Source organism: Mirounga leonina, unplaced genomic scaffold, assembly GCF_011800145.1.
Source record: "Mirounga leonina isolate KUSES-001 unplaced genomic scaffold, KU_Mleo_1.0 Mir_200, whole genome shotgun sequence".
Lineage (NCBI taxonomy): Eukaryota > Metazoa > Chordata > Mammalia > Carnivora > Phocidae > Mirounga > Mirounga leonina.
This window is the reverse complement of record NW_023270503.1, coordinates 26,058,301-26,080,928: the sequence shown is the minus strand read 5'-3', so window position 1 is coordinate 26,080,928 and position 22,628 is coordinate 26,058,301. Positions and strand designations below refer to the sequence as shown.

The 22,628-nt window shown below is 39.1% G+C and overlaps 1 protein-coding gene across 1 annotated transcript; it reads left to right on the top strand.

Moving 5' to 3' along the window:
* Positions 1-21,152, top strand: SMARCE1 (SWI/SNF related, matrix associated, actin dependent regulator of chromatin, subfamily e, member 1). The gene is made up of 11 exons (XM_035027072.1): positions 1-273; positions 2,249-2,300; positions 2,471-2,514; positions 5,459-5,563; positions 10,569-10,649; positions 11,535-11,666; positions 11,928-12,099; positions 15,772-15,944; positions 16,481-16,582; positions 17,661-17,871; positions 19,871-21,152. The coding sequence occupies exons 2-11, from the start codon at positions 2,294-2,296 to the stop codon at positions 20,077-20,079; spliced, it is 1,236 nt and encodes a 411-aa protein (XP_034882963.1). The 5' UTR covers positions 1-273; positions 2,249-2,293; the 3' UTR covers positions 20,080-21,152.
* Positions 21,153-22,628: the final 1,476 nt, after the last annotated feature.

The window sequence follows — 22,628 nt, the reverse complement described above, 5'->3', positions numbered from 1 at the left end:
CTTCGCCGTGACGAATCGGCGCCCGGCCTGGAGAGGGCCCACGTTCGGGGGGGGTTGAAGATCGTATGGGGCCTGAAAAAAATCCCTGACCGACGAAGCATCATCGCGTCCTCGCCGGGAGGTTTATTTTTTAAAAAGAGCCCGGTGAGGCCTGGCAAGCAATTAAGAAGAGTGTGGAAAGTGCGAGTGCGGACGCTCCGGACGCGAGGGGCGGGGCGTGCGCGGGACAAAGGGAAACGAGGCCGGAGCTGCGGGCGCTTTTTCTGCCCGCGGGTGAGTGCTTCCGACTGGGCCCGAGCGGGTCGGGAGGGTGGCGAGTCGCGGTGTCCCGGCCCGGCTGGACCTCGAGTTCCCGGGGGCTGCTGGGGTTCAGGCTGGGCCGTGGGCCCGGAGCTGGGGGCCGGTTGCGGCCTCCGCGAGGCCTAGCGGAGCGGGGTTCGGGAGGGAGTCCCCTCTGGGGCCCTCCCCGGCGGCAAGATTTGCCCCTTCCACTAACCCCGCGGAATTGGTCAAGGCACCTATGCATTCCCCTCTTCAGTGGAGTTGTTAGTGAAGTGCCTTCTCCGCAACAACCTAAAGGAAACGACCTCAGGGGAAGCCCTTGGGGCAAGCCAAGCCCGTGGTGCATCCCCCCAGGAAGGTGGCTTCCCCTTGGTTCGGCAGCGACCGAGGACTCACGGTGTGGCTTCGAGTAGAGAGCGAAAGCTCTGAAACAGTTTGGCCTGGGTTTGAAACCCAGCTCTGGCACTTCCTGGCTGTGTGGCTTTAGACAAGTGACTTAAACTCGCCGGGGCTCCCATTTTTCATGTGCAAAGTAGGGTATCAATACATACCTCGTAGGGTAGTTGTGACCATGAACCGAGACAAGTGATAAGGCTGCCCCCGTATAAAGTGTTCAACGGATACCTAGTATTTTATGCCAGGCTCCAGGGGTGGATCCAGTGGCAGACAAACGTACAAGCCCACTCTTAGAATTTATCGTAGCAGACGAGAGCAGTAATTTTAAAGTATTAACAATAAAGTGTGATGTACCAGGGAGCTTTGGCAATTATTGTCAGGGCTCCCCACAGCGAGGCCTACTTGTTGACAGCCACACACACACGCCCCAATATGTGCGGAGGAAGGAGATCTGCACCAGAGTGCAGGGTTTCTGCCCCTTCCTTACGGAAAGGGAGAGACCCAGTCTGGGCCATTGAAAAAAGATTTCTTCCCACACAGTCCTCTGATTCCTTATGCTCCAGGGAATTCCCTTAAAATGTCGACTAGAAGCAAAAGCATCATGCTTGTTTCACATAATGTTAGATGAAAGTACTCCAGTAGTCATAGAAGTTATTTGCTCTTTTTCTAAAACGTTTGTGTCTTTGTACGCATTGTGTGTGATGTATATTGATGTAAGAAACAAGCTGACGCCTTTATGTTCTTGTTCCGAGCTGGTAATACTAAGACAAAATATAAGAATTGAGCTAGGTGCTGGGACTACAATAATGAATGAGATGGCCTCTGTTCTACAGTTTAGCCATATTAACAGGTATAACACAATATAATGAACAATATTTTAGATTTATGTGAATTGGATAGGAGTACAGAGGAGGAAGCAATTTGTCCTCCCCAAGTAATTTATCACGAAATCTCCATTGAGGAGAGATATTTTGAAATGGGCTGTGAAGGGTTAATAAGTTTTTCAGGTAGATGCTCAAAAGTTATTCCCAGGAGATATAAAGCTATTTACCGCTGTAAGAGAATGTAAAGCTCATTATCAACCAGTTACCTTTTGCGCTGCCTCCAGAAATAAAATGCTGCCTTGTTTTAATAGAAGTTGTTATTGTAAGAGGAAGGTAGAGCTGCTGTTGATCAGTGAGCTGTTAGTATGTGGTAGGCGCCTTTGGGGTGGGCCCTGATAATGCATCACATTCTATGCTCAGTCATTATATTTTTATCAGTTTGATTAAATGTTTACATGGCATTAGCAAAATGTTTTCCGTGCAGGAGGTGGCAAGAAAAAACTTGAAAGTACACGTCTAATATTACTTTTAATATCCCCAGTAGTTTGTTTTAGTTGTTTAATTCTGATGAACCAAGTGACCTATAGGATTTAGTAAAATATGCAAAGGATATGATTACTAGAAGATAGTGTAATTTTACTAAGAAATACCAATTAAACTACCCTATTCTTTAGGAAAACATCTCTTATGCTTGCTGAGTTTTGATTCTCTTTTTTTTTTCTTTTTTTTTCTTTTTTTTATTTTAGTGTCTCAGATTCATTCTTAAGGAACTGAGAACTTAATCTTCCAAAATGTCAAGTAAGTTTCATTTTTTATATTTATGTATTAATAAGAGACTAATGCCCTAGCAAATGGGAATTCCAAAATACTCTCATTTTTTTTTCTTCAAAACAGGACCATTGGTAGTTTTGTTGCATAGTATTATATCTCAGTTGTTTACAAGAAGTTATTTATTTTCTTTCAAACAGAAAGACCATCTTATGCCCCACCTCCCACCCCAGCTCCTGCAACAGTAAGTTTTAATTTTCTTGTTAATGTAATAGCCAAGTCTGGCCTTGATACAAAAACCCAGATGTCTTCCAGTGACAGTCACTCAATCATCACAGCAACAGGATGAAAAATTCAGCCAAAAAACAGCACTTCCTACTAAATAAAATAACTCTTTGCATCTTACCTTGAATCACCCCCAACATTTAAAGAAACATATTGCTGAAATTCCAACCTCCTATGCTCAGTTCTTTTTTTTAATGGGAAATAAATGATAAGTTTAACACCTCTTTCTAGATAATCTCTATCCAGAGTCTTAAAAGTTGATATTGAGTGAATGCTCATTCTGGCATTTGTTACTATTTTTAAACCTAACCTTCAACTGGTTACACTTTTCTGTCCTTGTTTATATATAACTTTCATATTAAATCAAACAATAAAGCTTCCAGTTCTATAATAACACTCGTAAATTTTTATTTTTCAAGCTGTTTAAGTAAGGATTTCATTATCTGTGGGTCAGATCCTGCCTATTGAATATGTTTCCAAGTTTCTAAATAATACTTGTGAACCAGGTTTTTCACCCAGCAAGTTCTGGCCCAGCTTGGACAGCATGTAAAATAATCGTCCAATCCACAAAACAGATATAACAGGAACTGTTCAGGCCTTACTGAAACGGATTCCTTGTTGTTTTGTTGTTTTTTTGTCTTAAAAAAAAAAAAAAAAACACTGTTAACATTGACCATAGCTTACAAAAGCAGTTCTTTAACAGCTGTTAGCCCTCCTTCCTGACCCCTTATCCCCGAAATTGCAGGCTAGCCTACTAATTAGGTCCTTGTGTGATTTTTTTCTCCACTAGATGACTGCTCTTACTTACTAACCCTCAGATGTATGCTGTAGTTCTGTTTATCAACAGTTGGTTTCTCCTTAGTAAGATACTTCTTAGAAGAGATACTGTATCTCATGTTCTCATTTCAATTTATGTAATATACAGTTTTCAAAGTTACTTCCCGTAGATCTTAAAGTCCTGTGTTTGGTTTGTTTTCTTTCTTAAATCAAAGAACATCTCTTACAACCATCTCCTTGGCACTCTGCTAGTGGTTATACAGGTGGAATTGAACAGTTGAGATTCCTGACCTCAGAGAGCTAACCATGTACTTCAGTTTTGGAAATGGTACAATTGTAATGTTTTAGTTTTGATTTTTTTTTTATTCCCTTAATTTTCTTACATTATTGCCTCATAATGCTGAACAGTGATGCTCATTCTTTATGCAACCTTTGAAGATGTCATTTTGACTTACATACTGCCTCTGACAGTGTATAATCTCTCGAAGACAGACTTGATTTTTTGGGATAATAAAAATAGCTCAAAAACCAAGTGTCCCCCTTATGACTTCTCAGATCTAGAGAGGGATTTTTTTTTTTTTTGGCCTTTCTTTAATCCTATTTCTGTACTATTGTAATTTCACATTGACACATAAAATACAGAAGACTAGGGATTAGGACAGCCAACAGAACGGATATTAAATGAATTATCCTCCTTCCTTTTTTTTTTTTTCCATTACTTCTACCATCACCACCACCACCACCACCACCACCACCCAGATGTACCACTCCAAGTAATATACATTTCTCTTGTGCCTTTGATACTTCATCTGTGTTTTGCCTACTTAAATATGCCTAATTTGCGTCTTTTATAACTATACAGACTAGAATTGATCAATTCTCTTCTCCTAAAGAGTTTCAAATGTAATATCTGCTTGAATATCTTTCTTTTGGACACTAAGGATATGTGCAGCGGCATGTTTTAGAAAATTGTGTTTATAACAGCCACAGCTTGGTTGGGATGTGTTAAGTGTATTTTACATTCTACAATTGAGGACTAATACTGTTAATTGCATGTTAAAATTAAATTAGTTTTGATTGAGTTTCATTAGGTAAAATACCCTACTTTTGGTTTCTCTTTGCTACATCCTTTTTATGCATTATACCTTGATTCTCATGAACATTGGATGTCATTGTATTAACCCTGAGGGCACTGCTATATAAGAGCCCATTTGTGATTACATCAACACATAATTCACGAAACCCAAAAATTCCATTGCTGCAATGAGCAGTTGTGTTTTGAAAGGGTCAGAGCTATCAAGAAACTAGATGGAAAAAGAAAGTTCAAGTCTGTCAACTAGAAAAGTAGTTCACATTAAAACTAAATGCAGAAAGTGTTCATGATTGACCTATGGACGATGGATCAAAGAAGAGATGGAAGAGAAAGCCTAAAAAAAAGAGTGACTGGGTTTAAAAGATCAGATAGCACCCCCGAATGAAATCCATGCATTTCTTACAAGTCTTTGTTTTGAAATCATGTATGTGACACCCATTGAATCCCACATATGTTCTTTTCTACTGACAACTCTGGCTTCCTGATTTGAGGATCTTTTCATTTCTCACATTATGTAGAATGATTTAAAATTGTCTCTGAAAACGGTCCATTTCTTGTTTTTGTTTTTAATAGATAAATACATTGGCGGCATCTACATAACTGTCAAGTAAATCACGTTTTGTTTTGCATGTAAAGTGTTTCAGACTTCTAGTTTATCACATTTCAGGCCTTCCTATCTCAGACATCTATTGCTAAGTTGTTATATCATATTATTGACCATAAAGTAATCCAGAGTGTTTGAGACACTTCAGTGCATTGCTTATTCTGAAAAAACAAGCAGAGACACTCAACACTGACAACAAACACACCTGGCCCCTGCAAAGAGAAAGAAAGGGAAGAAGGAAAAAAAAAAAAAAAAAAACCACTTGCAGACTGGTTTCTCAATGAAAGAAAAAGAACAATTACAACACATCATTGCTTGTTTAAATTCAGGTTGCTTTTGCATGCCATATGCAGATCATTTTTCATTTCTGTGTTTTCCTCGTTTGAGCTCATTTCTCATTCGTGTTTTTGTCTCATTTGTTTCCATCAGCAAATGCCCAGCACACCAGGGTTTGTGGGATACAATCCATACAGTCATCTCGCCTACAACAACTACAGGCTGGGAGGGAACCCGGGCACCAACAGCCGGGTCACGGTAGGAGAATCAACTATTACAGCATCCGGCAAACAACTGGATTTGACCAGAAATGCCTCCAGAGTTAGGTCCTTTTGAATCATCAGCACAGCCATTTAAAAAAAAATTTTTTTAACCTGGCTTTTTGACTATTTTAAACATTCGTTGTACGATCTTACACTGGAAAAAAAAAAAGAGTGAGATCTGGATATGTATGTAGAAGAAAAGAAGAATCCATTCTGTTTGGTGGTTGGTAGAGCTAAAGCCCTGGGCACTTACTGCTTATACTATATGTAGATAAACCTAGAATTTCTTATGGTTAAAATACCCTTTTTGAGATAAAGAGTATCTTTCATTTAAGGTAATTGGCATCAGGCTCAAGAACTCAGTTTCTTAATAAAAGCCCGGCTTACGGACCTGGGCTTTTTTTGGCTGGCCTACCAGTTTGAACTGCTACACATAATTATTTGTCTTTTGGATTTAATAGTTGACTTTCTGAGATTCATTTCTCTCCAGTTAAAAAGAAAAAAGGTTTAATGTAACTTCAAAGAATTGCAGAATGCAAGTTGAATGAAATTAATTTGACATGCCAAACTAGATACCTACAACTAAAAGTGCATTTAAAATCTATAGGACAAGGGGTATGATTTCTGAAACTGAGGATGTTTCATTTAAATGATCAACCTAAGATACCCAAAATTGGGTGATATACTTCAGATTTTTATTTTAGAATCATCTTAAAGTGTATTCAAGGAAGCTTAAGTAGCAAAGAAATAAATGTAAAAATGATTTACCAGAAATAAATAAAAATAAATCCAAAAGGCAAATACCTAACATACATTGGAATGTGGCATTGGTGAGAATTTATACAACCCCGAATGGCTGTAAACTTTTTAATACTTGGTTTTTGTTTGCTATATTCATAAATAATTCATAAATAATTAATGTGACTTCAAAAGAGCCCTCTCACCCTGTAGTCAAGCTAGAGCAAAAAGCTTGTAACTATCAAACTATATGTCTATCTTGGTAAGCATACTGCTTAGCTTGATAGGTTTTGTTTGTCTAAATTTTTCATTGTTTCTGCATAATTTGTATTTCATAAGCATATCAAGTTTTATGTGCCATGCATATTTCATGGTATCTGAAAAGAATTTTGACAAAGTGTGTGTATGTATGCATTTCACAATGCATACAGTTTTTATGTACATTGGTACGTGTTTTTCCCTGGCCTAAATGTGTTTCACAAGTATAATGGGTGGCAAGGTTATCCAATGATAAAGAACATTTTAATTTAAACAAGGAGCAGAATCAATTTTGGATCATTCATGTTAATGCAGAAAATTATTCATGAGGAGTGAACAAGAGAATGATTATATTTTAATAGCTCTATACAGTCAGCTCTTGATTATCTACATTAATGGAATAGAAATGGTGATAACTGTATTATTAGAATCATTTGTATTTCAGTTTGTACAAGCATTTTGTTCCTAACTTAGATGTATCTGTGGGAATTCTCTGTTAATAGAAAGAAATCATTCAATAGGAAAAGGAAAGGTCACCCACTGTCTCAGGGCCAGAGTCAATTATCTTTTTGTCCTCATTCTCTCTTGGGAATGTTCGAACCCAGCATTTGGAGTGGGCACTAGCTTCGGGGTAGATTAGTACAGGAGGGTTGTTGGGCATGGAAAATTTGGTGTTTTGGTTCTTTGTGGTGGTTTTCTTGGTATTATTGTCCTCTCAGCCCCAGATTGAGGTGTAATCAAACTGCTGTCTAGACTTAACCTGAAGGGGCCTAGAAACTGAAGGCTTTTAGCCTCTTAATCCCAGCTCCTTCAACTTTTAGGTCACTGAATTTGCTGTCTTAAGAAAACTAGTTATGCCCTAAAGTTTTACACAACTTTTTTTTATATATCTAACTTAAGCTTTGTTAGGACTTAATGGATATGATTTTGACCATTATAAAAGTGTTTTATTTTAAGATGACCCCAATGATGTGTTACCTTTTTTTTTTCCTTTTGGCTCCTATTTCGTATTATGGTTTATAAATAGCCTTAAGTCAGTGATTTGAAAGAATGGGTCTGTGACACCCTATCAAGTAGCTTCCAGTAGGCTCTACAAAACATCTGGTTTCCCTCATGACTCCAGTACACTTGAATAGTTTTGAGACTTTATACAGCGTGGCGAAATCTTTTGGAGTGCCTGCGATAGCTATGAGATGGAATTCATTCCTAGTCAGTCCTTTCCAATGGCGGTTAACATTTTCTTAAGTACAGGTGTGAAAAGAGTTTGAGACAAAACGTTAAAAATGGCTTATTTCTGTGCTGTAATGGAAATTCCATTCTAGAAGAAAACTCTACCAGAGAAAGCGGAAAATTAGAAGAAACAAGAACAGTATCTTTTGAGTGGCCAAAATAAATTTCACAAAATCATGATCTTTATTCATAGGTGATTCCCAGGAATTACTCTTGTATAAGCACAGTTTTAACTTAGCTAAGAATAGTTACTTACGTTCCCTCCAACTCATTGCCAGTTAGAAGCAGAAAATTATAAAGAGGGACAATTGCTGCTAGTGGTAGCTTTCCTGATAGAAACAAGGAAAGAAACTGCAAAGAAAGGGAACATTCCCTCCAAAGGCATAACCACTGGGCCATTTAGAGAAGGGACCAGCAGCTCTCATTCCTCAAGCCAGAGGAGTAGAGGAAGCAGGGGTTGTTTCTGATGGACTCTTATCAAAATAAGGTTAAAGTGTTTTCAGTGCAAACAGCCTTTTTTTTTTTTTGTAAGGAGTAATGTTTAAGACATTGTAGAAAGATGTCTGCTGAGACGGTAAATAAATTGGGGATGTTTAGTGATTATAAATCTTTAGTGTCCTGAAAACCAGCTAGAATTTAACTTTGTGGTTATTGTTTTGGGTTTTATTTTGTTTGTATTTATAAATTGACTAGTCAATGAAATATAGCCTCGTTTCATTCAAATAATGAAAATATAGCCTCAATATGTAGACAATTTGGGTACTTTCCTTTGGAAGAAAGAAGGAGGAATAAGCAAATCCATTAATATTATCAAATGTGGTACTTTGAAAAGTAGTCAGCATATATTACTATGATTTGTTTTTAAAGTGTTTTAATTCAATATATAAACATAGACATTTTCGAGTTCTTTATCTCTTTAAAGAAAATTTGTTAGTGGTGATTGTAATTGACCAACTTCAATTATTGGCACAATTCCAACTTATTTATAACCCACTTCGTGGAATTCTGAAGGTTTGTGTTGGATATAAGTTGGAAATGCTTTCTAATAACTTTACATATGAAAAACCAGGCCTTTGTGTATCTTACTGTGAACGATGATGTAAGCTTAACCCTCCTTGAAGGAGCTGCGGACCTTGAGACAGATCTTCTCTTATTGGCTGTTCATACCATTGCTGTTGACAGTGTCTATCCCTTGTGGCTTATCTCACTCCGTTGCCCAGTGCTGGCTAAAAAAACAAAACAGGGGTCTGCATGGGCACCAGCATGAGGTATGGTATGAATGTATGGGAGGAGTGGAAAGAAGAGCGGAAATACTGTTTCAAAAGTGATACGCTTTCTAACAATTTCATATATGAAGAAGCAGTGTTACTGAAAGTACATAGGGATGGACGAGGACCCTCGTCATAGGAGGAGGAAGCATTGTTTGAAAGCAGTGGAATGGGACAGACAAACTAATCTCTGAGCCCTTGGATAAAAAATAAGGTTATAATTGGTGTCCCAACCCAGAAAGGAGGCGTTTGTCCAGGGTTTTATCACAGCAGCAACTGAAGGGCAAGGGAACAAAATATCTCTTAGTCTCCTTATAAGGATTTGCCAGTCCCTGTCTTTTGATAGAGTGAAGCCAGCACTTCTTCCCCCTAGCCTGGCAAGAAGAACCAATATCCATTGTCTCCTAGAAATTGGGGGGAAATAAATGTGACTCAGCCATGATTAATTTATTCTGGGTCCTTGATCAAATGTAGTCATATATGTTCAGATGAAACTAAGCTCAGAAGTAGGCGCTCATGGATTGGAGTTATCTGGGGTGCCCACTAGACGCTATCTGATATCTCTTATCTAGATATTAGCTCATAGAAAGAACCAGTCTCTCATCTTTTTCTTTGCCTTTTTTCCCCTCTCTATCCCACTTTTTTTTTTTAACCTTTTTAAAAAATACTTTTAGTCTTCCCTCCTTTTGTTTTCATTTTTCTTTCTCCGCACAAAACCAGAAATTTTTAATCAATATAAGGCCTCAAAAATAATCTAACTGGGCCCTGTGTCTGCCATTTCTCTGTCCTTGGTAAACTTGTTCACTCCTACATTATTATTAGGACTAAGGACAAAAAAGGCATGACTTTAGTTTATACTTTTTGATCTCCTTTATAGAAAGCCACTAGATGCGGACCTAGAGCCTTAAGAAAAATAAAATCTCTAGTCCTGATAAAGGAAATAAGGTTTTTGCTTTCTGTTTTGAACCTAGAAGGTAGTTTTTGTAGGGATGTTGTTTTTGTAGGGGTGCAGTGCGTTCCTGAAATAGTGCAAGTAGATACAAGGTCCCTCGCAGACAGTGTGAGAGTGGTAAGTGCTGAAGGAGCCCAGACTCGGGCAGATAATCAAGTGTTGACTGTATGTGTAATGGTAAATTAAGCACAATGAAAGGGTGCTAGGTTATGTCCTAAACTTGAGACATGTGATATGTAACCATATATTTTCGATGTATGGATTATTACATAATACCTTATTTGTTCTTACAGCCAGGTTGTCAAAGCAGTATCAAAAAACTGCTAAGTAAAATATTTTAAAATTATGTGCCTAAAGTCATTTTCTTTATTTTCTTTTGATGTGAACATTTCTGAATTTGCAGTGATAGCTATTTTCAGTGGAGAAAATATAAGAATCTTGTATCCATGGACGAGTAGAAGAAAGGCGCATTAGAATTTTTTAAGGGACTCTCTTTTCATTTTGCTGGTGAACTACTTGCAATTGAATAATGAATGTATTTAACTCTTTTGTAGGCATCCTCTGGTATTACGATTCCAAAACCCCCAAAGCCACCAGATAAGCCGCTGATGCCCTACATGAGGTACAGCAGAAAGGTAGGTGCCAGGGGCCAGAGGGAGTAAGGACTGCTCTCTTTGCTGCTTTGCTCTACATCAGATTTCATAATGGCTTAGCCAGCATTTCTGTGCATAGTCAGAGGAAAGGATAAGGAATTGCAGTTTTTAAAGAACTTAGTTCTGATTTCAGAATTCTGGAACTAAAATCCAGCAAGAGAAACATGATTAAATAAATGGTTTAAATCCATAAGACAGTGATACGTAGCCCTTTGGAGAAATTCAGTGACATGAGAAAAATGTGAAGTGAAAAAAGGCACATAGGACTACATGTATTAGTATCTTATTTTTTATAAAACGATAGCAACAGTATGTTAGTCTGAAGAAAAAAAAGGCCTAGAAGGCAGTGGTTATCTCTACACAGTAAGCTTATGGTAATTTTCATTTTCTTTACACTTCTTAAATTTTCCCTCGTGGTTTGGTTTAGTGATGAACCTATATTCTCGTAAAGTAACAAATAGAGCCAGTATCTTTATTAATAGCAAGAGCATTTAGCTATTTTCACCACTATTTAGAAATTTTGGGTCACAATTACTATACATGTATTTGATGATATGGTCTGTTGTGTTATGCAGATTAACCACTTTCCTTCTAAATTCTCTGAACTTTTAGAGAGACAGAGACTGTGTTATTGGGTTAGCTCATCCTAACTGTCAACACTGATTGGAGATGTCTTGAGATCTGCCATGGATTAATCCAGCAGAGGAAATGAGATTGATAATTGTTGCAGTGGGCTGATGAGAACATAGGGATTTGATACTATTCCTTCTGCTTTTGTTTATGTTTAAAAATGTGTATATTAAAAAGGATTTTTAAAGGTCTATATTTTTAGGCATCCATACTGAAATTTCATGTTTCCTTTTTAAGGTCTGGGACCAAGTAAAAGCTTCCAACCCTGACCTAAAGTTGTGGGAGATTGGCAAGATTATTGGTGGCATGTGGCGAGATCTCACTGATGAAGAAAAACAAGAATATTTAAACGAATACGAAGCAGAAAAGGTAGAATGGGGACCACAGTGGGATGGAGACAATATAAAATGGATAAACATTTGCTTGTTTTTTATAAAAGAAACAAAAGATCTAATCAGCTGAGGCTGTACTATCTCTGTGTGCTGGCTCAAGTCACTTAATTTCTCTACACTTCAGATTCCTTGTCTGTAGAAAGAAGATAATTATATCTTTTGATATTCAAAGGAGATAAAGGTATTTGTATAACCTGCAATATGTTAATTATAAAACTGAAAAACATTTGAATTTCAGATAGAGTACAATGAATCTATGAAGGCCTATCATAATTCCCCCGCATACCTTGCTTACATAAATGCAAAAAGTCGTGCAGAAGCTGCTTTAGAGGAAGAAAGTCGACAGAGACAGTCTCGCATGGAGAAAGGAGAACCGTACATGAGCATTCAGCCTGCTGAAGATCCAGACGGTAAAAAAAAAAAAAAATGGGGTTTTGTTTAATGCGTTCTCTGAGAACTAAAGTACGATCAGTCTTTTAAGTTTATTTCCTATCCTAAATGGAAAACAAAACATATTTAAGTGCCATTTTAATATTTTGATTAATTATCTTAAGATCTGTATATGAATTTCCCGTAAGAAAACGATATATCCTTGTTAGTACAGAAGATAGCAAAAACTATTGTTTATGAGAATCTTTATACTCAGAATGCAGGAAAGGTTTTTGAGTCACAATCAGAATTTTGCCTCAACTACTTTTAAAATCTAAATGCCTTCTAGTTACATCCTGTTTTCCTATTGGTTCCTTAAACTTGCTGAATTAAAGGCTCTTAAGGGAGAAAGTTAATGAGTGGGAAGAAGCATTATGGAGTTGTTTTCCAGTTAATTCAGAAATCCAACGTAGCTCATGATAACACATGAGGATGCACACATACACACTTTATACATACATACAAATAGGGGAGGTTCCTGATTGGCATCCACGACTAGTTTGCAGGTACACAGATTACACGCCTGGTCTCTAGAGCCAGGCAGGGTCTGAAGTTGCGAGGAACCTCAGAGCTAGCCCCCTGCATCGGGGAGCATACTCCTCCATGAACCACGCCTGCTTTACAGGTAACATTTTGTCATGTGCTGCTGTGATGTGGAAAAGGCTAGAAGCTCTAGCTACAAGCAACAAAAACATCAAGAAAATAATTAAAGATCCCATTTCAGAGTAGGGGTAACAAAGAGGAGGCTTGTAAGAACTTTAATGGAGAGAGGAAGCAATAATGCCACCTAAAAACATGAATAAACATACATCCAAAAGGAGAGGGAAAAAAATGCTTTTAAAAAGAATGGACTGGGATATTGACAAATGTTCTCATAAATATAGAATGGAATAATGTAAATAACAGAATAGAATATGGAATAGAAACTATACCAAGTGTTAAACAGAATCAGCAGTGCTGACACGCTAGCAAACACAGACCAAAATTACTCAAATTGGATGATTAATGCAAGAAAAACATATAGAACTAACAAATAGAAGAAGATCCAATCTACAAATAATTGGAAGGATGAGGGATCAGTATAAACAAAGACTAGCAACATGGAAGCCACTAGTAGAAGCAATTAAAGTTTTCTTTAGGTGAAAGGTGACATTGTGAACATTGAGCAGGACTTTAGAGATTCACTCAGCAACAGTCTTCAAAAGAAGATCCTCTTCTCTGTTCCTCAGACTTCGGCCCATTACGTCGTTTAAGTTTAAGATAGGAACTTAAAGCCGCTGGTAAGAAAGGACAGGTGAAAATGAAGATGCCAGGATAAGAGTGACTTCTGGACTTTATGCCCCAGAACTGAGTAGAAAGAGGAAAATTAGCGAGGTGGGGATGAGCATCAGTCCAAGAGAAGGGCAGCCCCCCGTGAGCGCAGTAGCTACCAACTGCTATTCTAGAGAAGGCATATGCAGTTTCCACACAAGACAGTGAAGGGTTTTTTAAATGGCATTTTAGAGAATGAGGTAAAGAACTGGTGAATTAGAAAATAACTAGAAAATATAAGCCCACCCCCAAAAAGTCAGACAACTCTTAAGTGTAAGGGAAGACAAGCCCAGATTGCCAAGACTTGATTTCCCCTACCAGTGATCAACACTAGAGCCATATAAATGAAAGAAGAAAGCAAAAAACAAAAAAGTATATATAGTTTAGATAGAGGTAACATGAATATACCATGTATAATCTCAAGTGTGAATATGAAAAACTTCCTTAAAGAAATAGGAAGGTCGCAGAATTTTTTTTAATGGTATCCTATATTCCAGTGATTTTAATTTCAGAAGTATACGTCCTAAAGAAATTACTTGAAAGGAGACAAAAAATAATTTGCACAACAGTTTGTAGCTGTGGTGTTTTTAATGATGAGCATTTTGGGAACTACTTAATTACCAAATAATAAGGGAGGTGCTAAACTGGGACATAGCAGTACAATTTGGGCCTCTGGCAAAGTTTCCTAAAGTGTGGTCCCTCCACGTCTGGTGGGACACTAAGATGATTAGGTGATTCGGAGAGGAACTTTTATTTTTATTTTTTTACGATTTTTTTATTTATTTGAGAGAGCGAGAGACAACACCAGTGGGGGGAGGAGCAGAGGGAGAGGGAGAAGCAGACCCCCCACTGAGCAAGGAGCCCCATGTGGGAATTGATCCCAGGACCCCAGGATCTTGACCCGAGCCAAAGGCAGACGCTTAACCTGAGCCACCCAGGCGCTCAGGAACTTTTATTTTAATGTGTATTGCTTAAGAGGAAGCTTTTTTTTTTTTTTAAGTGAGTTAATTTAAGTAACTATATTAAATAAATGATAGTATGGATTGTTAGCAGATACGTCCAAAACTGTGGAGGTAATAGAGCAAAGGTGGAGATTAAGGAAACACTGTTGCATAGCTATTCAAAAAAAATATTTAAACCAGATCCATGCTATATGTGTATGAACTTGAGTGAATGAAAACAACATAATATCTTTACACACTGACAACTATGTACGTGTATAGATTGACAAAAATTAAAAGTAAAATTTGGTAGTAAACATTCTTTTCCTATAAAACTAGCTTAGGGCTTTAATGGTTTTTTTGTTTTTTTTTTTAAGATTTTATTTATTTATTTGAGAGAGAGCACATGAGAGGGGGGAGGGTCAGAGGGAGAAGCAGACTCCCTGCTGAGCAGGGAGCCCCATGCGGGACTCGATCCCGGGACTCCAGGATCATGACCTGAGCCGAAGGCAGTTGCTTAACCAACTGAGCCACCCGGGCGCCCTTTAATGGTTTTTTTAATCAAATAAAATGTAGATAGTGGTCTGGGACACAGTATTGCTAGAGATAATGTTTTCTCTGCAGTCGGCATTTTCATTACTTTGGTATTAAAGTAATACAGTGATGGCGCCTGGGTGGCTCAGTTGGTTAAGCGACTGCCTTCAGCTCAGGTCATGATCCTGGAGTCCCGGGATCGAGTCCCGCATGGGGCTCCCTGCTCAGCAGGGAATCTGCTTCTCCCTCTGACCCTCCTCCCTCTCATGCTCTCTGTCTCTCATTCTCTCTCTTGCAAATAAATAAAATCTTAAAAAAAAAAAAAAAAGTAATACAGTGACAAAGACACTGCCCAATTCCTATGTTGTCATCAGGTATAAATGCCTTAAATTACTACCAAGAGAGTGAACTGTTCAGCAGCATTGCAGTCTTGCTGTAACATGCAGCTTTCCCGGTGATGGATTTCCAGACCAGAAGACACATGGTTTTATCTCATTTGTGTTTCAGCCAAGTCCGTCTCAGACGTATATCATCACTTAAAGATTTCATGAGAATAACCACTACCCTGGCCAATGAACACATTATGTCCTCCCCATGGTTTTTATCAAGCAACTGCCCCAGTGCTCCCATGATGCCCTTAAGACCCTCTTGGGTTTGTTTTTGTTTTAAAGATTTTATTTATTTATTTATTAGAGAGAGAGCATGGGGGTGGGGGGGACAGAGGGAGAAGCAGACTCCTCGCTGGAAAGGGCCCCCTTGTTAGACCAGTGAGGGCCACGGCTCCTTGGTGTTTAGGTGTTAATATTGTTAGTCTCTCCTGTTTATGGTTACTGGTGACTTCATTTCCAGACATCTTGTTTATTCCAGATTATGATGATGGCTTCTCAATGAAGCATACCGCCACCGCCCGTTTCCAGAGAAACCACCGCCTCATCAGTGAAATCCTTAGTGAGAGTGTGGTGCCAGACGTCCGTTCAGTTGTCACAACAGCTAGAATGCAGGTCCTCAAACGACAGGTCCAGTCCTTAATGGTTCATCAGGTAAAGTCACAAAGCATTTGTTATAATAAATTAGGCCTATATCACGGAGCCCCAGTGGCATGATTCTCTACCATGCATCAGTGTTCAAGCTAAATATTTCTGTGTTCAGTCTAACCTGTTCCTGATTCAGGGAAGAGGCTTGAAGAAGTGGAGGTTTCCCAGAGATTTAATAAGTTTGTCATTAAAACTGTAATACAGACTCTTGTGATGTAAAGTTTGTGCATTAAGAATTTTAAGACATCTTCTCAACCTTTACTGCTTAACTAAATATTTTTTTCTGAAGAAATTGCTCAGGCCTGAAACAGTATTCTTTAACATACACTTGTTAATTGTAGTTACTCCTCTGTGCTGCATTTTATTTTTTTAAAATCTTAGCTAGACACGTTGTGCAGTAAATGATTTAATTTAAAAATTCAGAACCTTTGTCATGCTGTGAGAAAGCATGGACCATTAAAAAATGAGACGTACTTTCTGTTTGACATTTGCTTTCAAGAAAATAATTCAGTAATACTAAAGCCTGATCATATGTCTTTCAGCGAAAACTAGAAGCTGAACTTCTTCAAATAGAGGAGCGACACCAGGAAAAGAAGAGGAAATTCCTGGAAAGCACAGATTCATTTAACAATGAACTTAAAAGGGTATCAATTTAATATATTCACTGTACTTTTTATCACCATGACTGTTACTTTTTTCTCATTCCTTTCTCCAAAATAGTGTTTTTATTGAATGTTGTTCACTTTGAAATAGGGTGAACTTTGCTCTAATGGTAAGGTCTTTGCTTTATGAAATTATTTCCATTTTCTGGCAAAATTTCAATAGGTTTAAGATATCATATAGTGGGGCGCCTGGGTGGCTGAGTCATTAAGCATCTGCCTTCGGCTCAGGTCATGATCCCAGGGTCCTGGGATCGAGCCCTGTATCGGGCTCCCTGCTCTGCGGGAAGCCTGCTTCTCCCTCTCCCACTCCGCCTGCTTGTGTTCCCTCTCTCGCTGTGTCTCTCTGTCAAATAAATAAATTGAATCTTTTTTTTTTTTTAAAGATTTTATTTATTTATTTGACAGAGAGAGACACAGCGAGAGAGGAAACACAAGCAGGGGGAGTGGGAGAGGGAGAAGCAGGCTCCCCGCAGAGCAGGGAGCCCGATGCGGGACTCGATCCCAGGACCCTGGGATCATGACCTGAGCTGAAGGCAGTCGCTTAACCAACTGAGCCACCCAGGCGCCCCAAATAAATTGAATCTTAAAAAAAAAAAAAAAAAAAAGATACCCGGTAGTATCCACACATGTACTAGGACTAGGCCTGTGGACCCTAGAATCCCCGGGTGTTTTAAACTCATGCAGTCATGAGTTGTTTCCATTTTTTTGAGATTTATTCATTAAAGGTAGCTTATAGTTTACACTTTGTATTACAACAAGTAAATCTTGTGTTTGGTAGCTTGAAATAGGCACTGGAAGCCTTCTGTATAAACTCAGTGCTTTCAGCATCGCCTCACCACCCATTCCGCAGCACTTGCTGTTATGTGGCTACCAGAGCAACTGTCTTTTCCCGTAGACACAGAAGTTTCAGAGAAGACCTAGAACCACGTTGTTTTTTCCCTCCCACATATATGTATATAGTTCACAGCCAAGAAAACCCACTTTTGAAATAATTTCTCTGGTTCAGAGATCATAAGAAAAGAACATTACTAAGAGAGTCTCCTTCCTTTCTGACTACTAGTTGTGCGGTTTGAAAGTCGAAGTGGACATGGAAAAAATTGCCGCTGAAATTGCACAGGCAGAGGAACAGGCTCGAAAACGGCAGGAGGAAAGAGAGAAGGAAGCAGCAGAGCAAGCTGAACGCAGTCAGAGCAGCATGGTTCCTGAGGAAGAACAAGCTGCTAGTAAGAGCGAGGAGAAGAAGGACGACGAGAGCATCCCGATGGAGACAGGTAACCTGCCCGTTGACCACAAAGTCAGCGTCAGGGGCGAGTCTCTGTATGATCTGCACGTTTCCTCCCAAATCCTAACCTCTGTAGTAGATGCACATAAAATGTTGATGTCCATACAAAACAGCAGTGGGGCATTGGTCCTTAGTGTGGCTATTTGAGGTCTTGGTTATTGTCCGGATTGAGTCATGTCATTTTCCAGGTCAGGCACAGAAAGTATAGTGCTAGGAATGGTGGAGGATACTGGCCCTGGAGTCAGGGAGATCTGGCTCTAAAACTCTTTCTCACCACTTGCTAGCATGTGACTGGATAAATTATTTAATCTCTTTCCTCACTTGTAGGTACTCTGGTACTGGCCTCTGAGAGTGAGTTCCGAAGGACAAATAAGGAAATGTACATAAAATCACTTAGTATTAGTTTTGACGTGGTATTGGCACTCAGTGTTTTGACCTTTATTGCTAAAGCGTAGTATGTGGTTGTTGCTTTTAGGATCACGCATCTTTGGTGTCCTAGGACAGGGTTGGGCAAGTAAAACCTGCAGGCCAAATCCTGTCCTGCCACCTGTTTTCATAAATAAAGTTTTGTTGGAACACAGCCTTACCTGTGTGTTTACGAATGATCTGTGGCGGCTTTGGGGCTCCCACAGTATAGTTGAGTCGTTGCAGAGACGCCTGGACCACAAAACCCAGAATATTTACTATCTAGTCTTTGCGGAAAAGGTTTGTTGACCCCATCCAAGAGAAGTTCTTACTTCCAAGCATACTGATTTTCCTGATTAAAAGCATTCCTCAAGGCACAGAGTAACATGTAAAACTTTCATAAAATACCGATTAAATTGATTACTTGAAATTTTCAGATCACCTCACCTTCTGGCACTATTTTGACCCTGCCCAGTGCCCTGTGCAAACCAGGAGTAAGTTAAAAGTGTTATAGGAAATACAGCCAAAGGCTCCCTGGACCATCAATGCAAGAAGGGGGAGGGACAGTAGTCGTACTTGGCATTCAACTGACTTGTGATTTGACATCAGAAAAACATTTAATGGAATATAGATCGCTTTACCAGATGTTACTACAAAATTTAATTCAGCAGATTAGCATTTCACATTCAGATTTTAAGTTTCGTTATCTGACCCTTTTTCTGTTTTGTGTGAACATATTTTTTATCTTAAATTTGGAGCATAAGTACATTTTTATGGTTAAAGCAGGAGCTTGAGAATTAGGGTATGGAGTATGATTCTTTGCTCATTTTGCAACTAGACAGAACACTCTGTCCTTTGCCACTGTTTTCTCATTTATGAGTAGAGCATGCCTATGGGTCTTTACCCAGATTTATCCTTTTAGCTGAAGGAAAAAACAAAATTGAGACTATTAGAGCAAAAACCTCATGCTCTTAATTTCTTACAGAAAAGAACCCAGCATGACATTTAACAAAGTACCTAAAATATCACCCTTCTATCATTTCCATACCTGCTTTCTCACTAATTAAATCCAAAGCACAGAACAGCATTGTCCAATAGAAATAAAATGCAGGTCACTGTGTAATTGTAAATTTTCTAACATTTTTTAAGTAAAGCAGAACAAATGAATTAGTATTAGTAACATATTTATTTATTTAACCCAGCATATCTTAAACAATATCTCAACATGTAATCAGCATTTTTAAGGATTAATTTTTTACATTTCTTTCATACTAAGTCTTCCAAATCTGGTGTATGTTTTATACCTGTTAGCACATCTAAATTTAGAAGCTGAATATTCATCAGAAATACTTGATCTGTATTTAGCTTTTGTAAATTTACAGCTAAGAAGTAGATCTTCAGACCAATTCATGAATTGTTTCCAAGGTGCTAACATTTCCTCAGTCACGCTGGCTTGTCCCGGTGCTTAATGTCACACGCGGCGCGTGGGCTCTGGTGAGGGACAGCATAGCTCGAGACAGTCCGCGTAATTAGAAGAATCAGCTTGTGTCTTGGAACTGACAGTGACACGTGTGTGATTACAGAGGAGACACACCTTGAAGAAGCGACGGAAAGCCAACAGAATGGTGAAGAAGGCACGTCTACTCCTGAGGACAAGGAGAGCGGGCAGGAGGGGGTGGACAGTATGGCTGAGGAGGGGACCAGTGACAGTAACACCAGCTCAGAGAGCAACAGTGCCACAGTGGAGGAGCCGCCCGCAGACCCCGCGCCGGAAGACGAGAAGAAAGAATAAATGTTGCCTTGTTTTATGTGTTCTAAATACTTTTTTAAATGGAAAAAAAAAGATGTTTTTTGAGTTTTAATGGTGTTACGTGGTTTGTGTATCGATATTTTTCTTGTCCATATCGCACCACCAAAGGCTTTTGGACCATTTAGCATCACGAGCCAAATGGCACAGTCCCCTTTCTTGAGCCTTTGTGAAGATGGTTCTTCTCTTTGGGTCTTATTTCTAGCCCTCCACTCCTGAAAGTCTCAGAATTTAAATTAACCGAGAAAACGCCCACCTCTTCTAGAGAGTTAGCCTTTGATGCCGCACAATCGACTCTTCCAAATGCCTTCCTGCCGCTCACTGGGATGCTTACCAAAGCCGTAGCTTTAAACCTCCCAGTCCCCATCAACAGCTTCCCGAAAGTCCCCTTTCCTGTATACTTCCACAAAGAGTAGTTTCTTGAAAACGTAATCATGTATGAGTATATGTTTGTTCATTTACCCTTTTTTATTTTCAATCAGTGTCGGATACCAAGAGTTGTGTTAAGGATTGACTACAACTAAGCTTGGATCGTATTGATCCAGAAATCGTCTCCATTGTTCGAGTAGTTACCAGCTGATGAAGTAGTCATTAAAATGAACATGGCACATACACATTATGTATACTCCTTTTTGTTACAATTCATACTGGGTGTGTTCTGATAAATTCACCCTTACTGTACAGAAAAAGAAAATTACTTTTTTACCAAGTTTTCCAAAGACAGAATAGGTCACAAAGCTTAAGGAATTGAATCTTCTTGCAGTGGACTAGACAACTTCAAAATGATGAGCCCGTTCCAGGAGGAAAACAGCTGGGAATTCAGTTCGTCCATGTGAAATTGTTCTACAATAATCAAAACTCAAAACCTCAAGGCTCAGGATCCCATAGATCAGAGCCTACCTTTTTGATAAACTCTTAGTCAAGTCCTGGAGACTAGAAGCAAGATAGTTTGTGACACATATGCTTCCCAAAAACTAGAATAGATTTTTATTGAATAGTGGGATATCTGATGCTATATGTTTCTTAAAGGTCCAAATGTAATAAATAAGTGGAAAAAATGTCTCTGTGTTTTTATCACTATTTCTATGCAAAGCAAGTGTATCCTTTGGTTACTGTGATGCAGTGACAGCAAGGAGCGGGCCCCCACAGCCAGTCCAAACTTGCGTCCTCGAGGCCCTTGGCTCACCCAACAGCGTCTGTAAACTACAGTATTCAGTTCATTTGTACACGAGGTTTGTGAAAATCAGTTTCCTCATAGTCATGTCACATGTAAAGGTTGGCCTCTGACTCCAATAGTAAAAGGAAATACGTTTCTACATTTAAATTACCTTTGAAGAAGTGGGTAAGTAAATAAATGTAAGTCCTCCGCTTACACGCAGAAAACTTCACACAGGCATGACTTAATTTACAGCGACTTTTTTATGATTCACTGCTGTTGAACTTGAGCTGACAGCACACAGAGTCTATGGCTGACTGCACTTGTTCGGCCCCCAGAGAATGAGGAGGAAAGGAAGCTTGAGACTGGGTGGAAACAGCCCTCCATCTCTGTTTTTCTAAACAGCACATGGGATCTTTCTTCTGTTTGTGAATTGAAGAACTAACCGTTCAAATAGATCAGTTTCTAGGTGTCGGACACTGCAGGGCTAAGAACTTTCACCAGCTGCCCAACAAATTGGATAGTTTCGTTGGTGCATTCCCTCTGCCAAAATGGGGCGGAGAAGTGGTTAAATACAAGTGTGGAAAAAGTACAGAGCAAACCGGGTCGTTTACCGCGGTACTGAAGCCCATAAGATGACGGAAGTGGCGCCTTTGCCAGTTTGGAGAGGGCGCTGGAAAACAAGCACATCTCTCCTGAGCCTGCCCACAGCATGCTAGGGCAATTGGCTGGAGAATGAATTTTTTTTTTTTTTTTTAGTCATGAAAGAGAGAGAGAGAGAGGCAGAGGGAGAGAAGCAGGGAGCCCGATGCGGGACTAGATCCCAGGACCCCGGGATCATGGCCTGAGCCGAAGGCAGACGCTTAACCATCTGAGCCACCCAGGCGCCCCTGGAGAATGAATTTAATCAGATGTGATTTGACCGCTTTTAACCGCAGGGCAGGGAAGATTGAATTAAAATTCCCCCGTGTCAGAGTGATCTGTTGCAGAAATCACCAATGTTGGAGATGTTTCTTAGTTTCTTTGAGAATGTGGGATATAATTGGGGTCTTTGATTTTTTTTTTTTTTTTTCCTTTTTTTCTTTCCATATCCCCGCAGGCATTGGGCAAGTCACTTAAACTCGGAGCCTGTTTCAACTGTAAAATAGATGGAACTGCTTGGTCTCAGTGCCCTTATTGCTCCAAAAAGCCGTGATTTTTAGTGCATTTATTTTTGAGTATGAATGCATAGAATTAAGGGCTTATATTTTCATGAATTTTTAACAAAAAAACCAGTCCCCTGGTTTTCTCACAAAGAGTTTCAAATTTCCTATCTTTCCCTGTCTGTCAACAAGCATGAATTTTTAAAAGGCTCTGCTGAAAAACAGAACTTGGAGGG

Excerpts from the sequence above, each read along its gene's own strand:
- SMARCE1 (XM_035027072.1), top strand. Across the intron at positions 12,100-15,771 it reads GCCTGCTGAAGATCCAGACG|ATTATGATGATGGCTTCTCA; the intron begins GTAAAAAAAAAA and ends TGTTTATTCCAG. Across the intron at positions 15,945-16,480 it reads AGTCCTTAATGGTTCATCAG|CGAAAACTAGAAGCTGAACT; the intron begins GTAAAGTCACAA and ends TATGTCTTTCAG.